This window comes from Procambarus clarkii, chromosome 18 (genome assembly GCF_040958095.1).
Source record: "Procambarus clarkii isolate CNS0578487 chromosome 18, FALCON_Pclarkii_2.0, whole genome shotgun sequence".
Lineage (NCBI taxonomy): Eukaryota > Metazoa > Arthropoda > Malacostraca > Decapoda > Cambaridae > Procambarus > Procambarus clarkii.
In genome coordinates, this window is record NC_091167.1 from 33,628,182 (window position 1) to 33,635,488 (window position 7,307).

Sequence of the window (7,307 nt, forward strand, 5' to 3'; positions counted from 1 at the left end):
TTGGATTTATTAATCGCAGCGTTAGTAACAAGACACCTGGTGTGGTTCTCAAGCTATATCTTGCTCTAGTTAGGCCCCATTTAGATTATGCAGTTCAGTTGTGGTCGCCATATTATAGAATGGATATAAATTCACTTGAACGTGTCCAGCGTAGGATGACTAAGTTAATTCCCCAAATTAGAAATCTTTCATATGAAGAAAGATTAACAAAGCTTAAGTTGCATTCACTGGAAAGGCGAAGAGTTAGGGGTGACATGATAGAGGTTCACAAGTGGGTGAATGGACATAACAAAGGGGATATTAATAGGGTATTAAAAGTATCAACACAAGACAGAACACGAAACAATGGGTATAAATTGGATAAGTTTAGATTTAGGAAAGACTTGGGTAAATACTGGTTCAGTAACAGGGTTGTTGATTTGTGGAACCAATTGCCGCGTAACATTGTGGAGGTGGGGTCCCTCGATTGTTTCAAGCATGGGTTGGACATGTATATGAGTGGGATTGGGTGGTTATAAATAGGAGCTGCCTCGTATGGGCCAATAGGCCTTCTGCAGTTGCCTTTGTTCTTATGTTCTTATGTTCTTATAAGAGACCAGTCTGGGCACTGGCCGCCACACAACAGACCAGTCTGGGCACTGGCCGCCACATAACAGACCAGTCTGGCCACTGGCCGCCACATAATAGACCAGTCTGAGCACTGGCCGCCACATAACAGACCAGTCTAGGGCACTGGCCGCCACATAACAGACCAGTCTGAGCACTGGCCGCCACATAACAGACCAGTCTGAGCACTGGCCGCCACATAACAGACCAGTCTGGGCACTGGCCGCCACATAACTAGACCAGTCTGAGCACTGGCCGCCACATAACAGACCAGTCTGGGCACTGGCCGCCACATAACAGACAAGTATGACCACTGGCCGCCACATAACAGACCAGTCTGGGCACTGGCCGCCACATAAGAGACCAGTCTGGGCACTGGCCACCACATAACAGACCAGTCTGGCCACTGGCCGCCACATAAGAGACCAGTCTGGACACTTACCATTCCGAAGACACCGATGGCCACGACGCCCTTCTGGAGGCTGACGCAGCACCAGCAGCACCGACGCATCGCTGCTCCTGCAGGAGACGCGAGATGAAACACTTCCACCAGATCAGGAAAGAGGAGGGGCGGCCACAGTGAGAGGCGTGAGGGGAGAGGGAGAGGAAGAGTAGGATAGAGGGAGAGGAAGGAAGAGAAGGAGGAACGGTGGGAGGAGGAGAGGGTAAAGTGTAGGAAGTCTCAAGAGTAAACGTTTGATTTTTGTTTTTTTAATTGTAAATTGTTATTAAGTTACATTCTTCCTAATTCTTGATTGTAAATAATAATAATAAATAATAATAATAATAATAATGAGAGTACTAATATTAAAACAATAACACGATAATAATTATTATAATTATAAAGATTATTTTCGTGGATATTAAAAAATGTATTTATGGCATTAATATAATAATTTAAATAACGAAAATAATTGGGGCAACAATGGATATGTGAACAGATCTGTAAATTACACAAAAAATATCCAAATATTCACTTAGATTTATTGTGAGATTGTAAATTTTAAGATAAATTTAAGGATTGTCATTAAGGTACGGTCAGGTTGTGAAGGGCATCTCTCCGGTGTACAGCCCTCATGCCTATACCTCTGGGCATCACATGTAATGCGTTACCACCTTGATCTTACGTGTGATTAAAGGGGGAGATGTGTATAGCCGCACTGGCCTAATAGCGCCTCCTGTGCCAGGATCAACCGAGATTCAAACTCGGGCCGAACACCAACCAAGCCATGGATGCTGCATAGGTTGCTGAGACAACTGGCTTAGTATTTTGAGGCACACATCGAGTCTCTCTCTGACGATCCAAGCAAAGTAAATGTTATTACCCCCATGCCACTGTGCATTGCATCTTGCTTACTTTATCGAGAAATACTGAGGGGGGAAAGGTAGTGGTTTGGTCAAGTATAGCGCATTTAACTCATCCTTAGAGCTTTCCTTAAGTCGCATATTAATTCAATTAGAGTTAGTAGACTTGCGGCAACTGTTTGGTACAAAGGTGTGTCAATGGCTACCTGTGGAAGCTGCTGGAGACACTTGGGGCTGGCCAGAGGTGCGGGAGTCGTGGGAGAGTAGGATGTGGTGATGCGGGTGTCACCAGGAGAGGTGCGCCGGGAGGGAGGGAGGGCCTGGCCTCACCAGCGACAGTCACGCCGCCAGGGTAATCGTCCACCAGCGTGAGTGTCACGCACCCAACCCAGATATGTCTTTACTTTTCAAGATTGGGTCAAAATGTTCACACTGCTTAAATCACCTTTTGCTTTATTTTATTTCAATGAGATTTTTCATCAATATATTTTTCTTCGCGGTTGACTGTCGCGACGGACTAATGATTGGTTTATGTTTTGATACGTGTCTGGCTCCGTTACACAAGTGGTGGGAGGTGTGGGAGCCAGCCCCGTGCTGGCTGGTCGCTGGTCAGGGCAGGAGTGGCAGGCCGCGGGGGAGGCACTGGCAAGTTTCCGTCTGCGGGCACCCGGGTAGCCAGAATAGTGCCACTATCACCAGACGTGGCACTAATACTGAGACGCCACAGGAGGGGGGCGTGCAGGGAGGAGCCGAGAGTCGAGGCGCTGCTCCGTGCTCGAAGGTTAGATGCCCGCTCCGTGCACAAAGTACACCGGCTTTTAGAGAGCCAGATAACTGTGAGGACTGCGAGGCTTGGTGATAACTCGCAGCTTGGACGATTCCCGCAACTGGCTGCAGTTACGCCTTGATAAAACGTAAACAATTTGCGAAACTGTACTCCCGAGGTAGGCAAAAGTCATCAATGATAATGCAAAGAGCGCCCATTACAAGGAATCATTCAAGGTCCACAGCGGCCGCCCGCTCCTCAAACAATGGGTTTATGTTGCTTGTCGCCTGGCCACGAGCCGTTACAGACAGCTGAGTAATCAGAAGAGATGTGTGACTCCAGGGAACACTTACTGCCATTCACAGAAAAAAATAAGATCCCTTGCCGTAAGCTGTGAGGGATGTGGTTGGTTAGCACGTTCTTTCCTCTCTCTTATCACCGTCAACGTCACTGAACACTTAGACAACCAACGAAAATAACTTCGACTCGTTACTAGCATGACAGTTGACCAGACAAGGAGACACGGCTTGTGGGCCTACTATATTTTGTTCCTAAGCAGGTGGCCACTTGATTGGTACACACTGTAGCTGAATTTACCTGTGGGATACCATCTCTAGTGGCCTCGACTGGAGACAGGAAGCCGGTGGCTTGTCTAAGGATGGCTGCATGGAACAAACCGGAAGGTTTACTGATCCGTATTCGGCAGGATCTGTTTACATCCGCATGGTTTCCTGTAGACCAATATGGGCAATTTTAGTTTTAAATGTAATTTGTGCTTCAATGATACTACTTAATAGTTTGTTCCACTCGTATTTCTCGTAAGTCTGGAACCATTAGCTTGTCCCATAAGTCTGGAACCGAAGGATGTTTCATGAGGCTTTGAACTAAAGGTCTGAGTCTTCCATAAGTATGGAACCAATAGACGGTTCCATACGCGTGGAGCCATAAGACAGTCCCACAAATCTGGAATTATATAAGACTTTCCCGGATGTCTTGAACAAAAGACGAAATGATGATCCGACTCTTTGTTAATTTTTGTTTGGTTATTTTATTTTGTACATAAAATGTATCTATCATTATGTCTGATACACAGAAAGGCAGACGACGTGTCCCCAAATTATTTTTTGGGGACAAATATATATATATATATATATATATATATATATATATATATATATATATATATATATATATATATATATATATATATATATATAAATATATACTGTATATGTATCTTGGGCACATACACCCCACCTTCGAAGAGCTGGATCAGGTCTTCGAGCAGTGGTTGGTATATGTGTGTGTGCTTTATGTAAACTGTAACACAATGTAATACAATTAATACAAAACAAAACTAGAGTTGGTAGGAGAAGAAAATATTAAAGTGTTCAGTGAGAATCAACAATGGCTTCTCTGAATACACTTTTCTTCTACGAGGCTATGAATCCTTGGTGATATTTAGCGCCCTCTGATTATTCCGCACATTTGATAGTGCTAACATAGCCTTCCCGGTATGGTGCCTTCTTTTGATAATTACTTACGAGGCTATGCACCAGAAGTGGTACCCCCACCTACAATTGCACCAGAGGTGGTACCCCCTACATATATATATGCAATGCATTAGAGTTTATAAACATGACACCGTATTTACAATTTACGTAGTTTCAATACAAAATGGAGGTGTCTGTATATGGGATTTTGTGTGAACCTACATATTCACATGAGAGCTTTGGAACATACATGGCCACGCCTCGACCCAGCCCCTATACGCTCCACACTGTAACTTGGGCCATTGTGTGATCATCCAATAAGACGCAGGAGGACCCCGTGGGTGGTTGATGGCCAGCCTGCATGCCTTGGCTGATGTACATGGTGGTGGTGGCGTGGGTGGTGGTGATAGTGGTAGTGGTGGCGTGGGTGGTGGTGGCGTGGGTGGTGGTGATAGTGGTAGTGGTGGCGTGGGTGGTGGTGGCGTGGGTGGTGGTGGCGTGGGTGGTGGTGATAGTGGTGGCGGTGGCGTGGGTGGTGGTGATAGTGGTGGTGGTGGCGTGGGTGGTGGTGATAGTGGTGGTGGTGGCGTGGGTGGTGGTGATAGTGGTGGTGGTGATAGTGATAGTAGTGGTGGCGATGGTGGTAGTGGCACTCTTAATTCTTGCGTTTTCTGTCTTGTGATTTCCTCTCTCTTGTTAGATCGAGTTTCTTGGCCCAGGCACCCCACTACGAGATGGGACGCTAGGCCCAAGCTGGAGCTGCTGCTGGTTGCATGCGGCCATGGCGTCCTTGGCTGTGTTATCATGCTGGGTAACACCTACAAACGACGGGCTCTATATAATGATTCGGAAACCCCTTGCTTAGGTCATCAGTCAGGTTCATGAGTGCATGCCCCGTGTCACGTCCCGCGTCACAGCAGGCACGAGAAGGCAGACAGGCAGGAATGCAGACACGCACGCAAGTAGGCAGGCAGATAGTCAGACAGACAGGCAGACAGGCAGTCAATCAGGCAGGCAGCCAGTCAGGCAGGCAGTCAGATGGGCAGTCAGTCAGGCAGACATGCAGTCAATCAGGCAGACAGACAGGCAGTCAGTCATGCAGACAGACAGTCAATCAGGCAGGCAGACAGACAATCAGGCAGGCAGTCGGTCAGACAGAAAAGTCAATCAAACAGCAGACAGGCAGTCAGGTACTCAGGCAGGCAGGTATGTAGTCACGGAGGCAGGCAAGTAGGCAGGCAGGTAGGTAGACAGGCAGGTAGTCAGGCAAGCAGGCAGGCAGTCAGGCAAGCAGGCAGGCAGATAGGCAGTCTGGATTGTTTGCAAGCAGGCAGGCGGGCAGACAGGCAGGCAGGAGCTTAACACTGGCCACATGTCGTGGCTGCACCGGGAAGTCTGCACTCCACAGCTGGTGGGAAACACTGCGTCTTAGTCCCCAGTCACAGCACACTTCCCTGTGTGTATTATGCTGTTGAGATATGGACTCTCTCTCTCTCTCTCTCTCTCTCTCTCTCTCTCTCTCTCTCTCTCTCTCTCTCTCTCTCTCTCTCTCTCTCTCTCTCTCTCTCTCTCTCTCTCTCTCTCTTTCTCTCTCTCTCCAAAGCGTTATCTAATTTAACAGTATAGCTGCATAAGATATCTAGCAAAGAGAGAGAGGAGAATGTTGAAGTCTATTCACCCAACAATTGATGATCAGAGAGGTCGAAAGCTGTCTCAGTCGCAGAGCTCCACTGTAATGCAATGGGTCACCGCTGTGGCTGGTCACAGTTCTGTTGTTTGGTCACTGCTACCATTGGTCACTAGAGTAATGGGTCATACGTCTGGATGGGTCACACTATTAGGTCATACTGCTACGTTATCCCCGACGTCAGATCCCATTTAAGGTGAATATAAATTTGTATGAAAATGTCTAATTTATTAATAACTAATTCTTAAATTAATAATAATTCTTAATTGTTAGTGCTTGTTTGCATGGTTTGTATTGGATATTCTGTGTGTGCGTGTGTGTGTGTGTGTGTGTGTGTGTGTGTGTGTGTGTGTGTGTGTGTGTGTGTGTGTGTGTGTGTGCGCGCGCGTGTGTGTGTGTGTGTGTGTGTGTGTGTGTGTGTGTGTGTGTGTGTGTGTGTGTGTGTGTGTGTGTGTGTATGTGTGTGTGTGTACTCACCTAGTTGTACTCACCTAGTTGTACTCACCTAGTTGTGTCTGCAGGATCGAGCATTGACTCTTGGATCCCGCCTTTCGAGCATCAGTTGTTTACAGCAATGACTCCTGTCCCATTTCCCTATCATACCTGGTTTTAAAATTATGAATAGTATTTGCTTCCACAACCTGTTCCTGAAGTGCATTCCATTTTCCCACTTCTCTCACGCTAAAAGAAAACTTCCTAACATCTCTGTGACTCATCTGAGTTTCAAGCTTCCATCCATGTCCCCTCGTTCTGTTACTATTCCGTGTGAACATTTCGTCTATGTCCACTCTGTCAATCCCTCTGAGTATCTTATACGTTCCTATCATGTCCCCCCTCTCCCTTCTTCTTTCTAGTGTCGTAAGGCACAGTTCCCTCAGGCGCTCCTCATACCCCATCCCTCGTAGCTCTGGGACGAGTCTCGTTGCAAACCTCTGAACCTTTTCCAGTTTCATTATATGCTTCTTCAGATGGGGACTCCATGATGAGGCGGCATACTCTAAGACTGGCCTTACGTAGGCAGTGTAACACACACAGTGTGTGTGTGTGTGTGTGTGTGTGTGTGTGTGTGTGTGTGTGTGTGTGTGTGTGTGTACTCACTATTTGTACTCCCCTATTTGTACTCACCTATTTGTGCTTGCAAGGGGTTGAGCTCTGGCTCTTTGGTCCCGCCTCTCAACTGTCAATCAACTGGTGTACAGGTTCCTGAGCCTACTGGGCTCTGTCATATCTACACTTGAAACTGTGTATGGAGTCAGCCTCCACCACATCACTGCCTAATGCATTCCATTTGTCAACCACTCTGACACTAGTGTGTGTGTGTGTTTGTGTGTGTGCTTTTTGAGTTATTTGTTATATAGACTTCATTGCCACCTCATCTGGTCAACAAGTAAATATACTGAAAGAAGATGCTGCGAAAGCCACCTCCATCCACAACTTTAAGACCAACTTC

General features: G+C 46.7%; 1 protein-coding gene across 2 annotated transcripts in view; it reads right to left on the reverse strand.

Moving 5' to 3' along the window:
- Window positions 1-2,886, reverse strand: part of LOC123754405 (uncharacterized) — a 30,044-nt gene extending 27,158 nt beyond the window's left edge. The window contains exons 1-2 of one of the 2 annotated variants that reach the window (XM_045736789.2): window positions 2,118-2,886; window positions 1,049-1,119 (exon numbers count right to left, since the gene is read on the reverse strand). In XM_045736789.2, coding sequence (XP_045592745.1) covers window positions 1,049-1,117 — 69 coding nt within the window. In that variant the 5' untranslated portion in view covers window positions 1,118-1,119; window positions 2,118-2,886. Of the gene's footprint in view, window positions 1-1,048; window positions 1,126-2,117 lie in introns of both variants that reach the window. The other variant, XM_045736788.2, reaches the window with a different exon arrangement.
- Window positions 2,887-7,307: the final 4,421 nt, after the last annotated feature.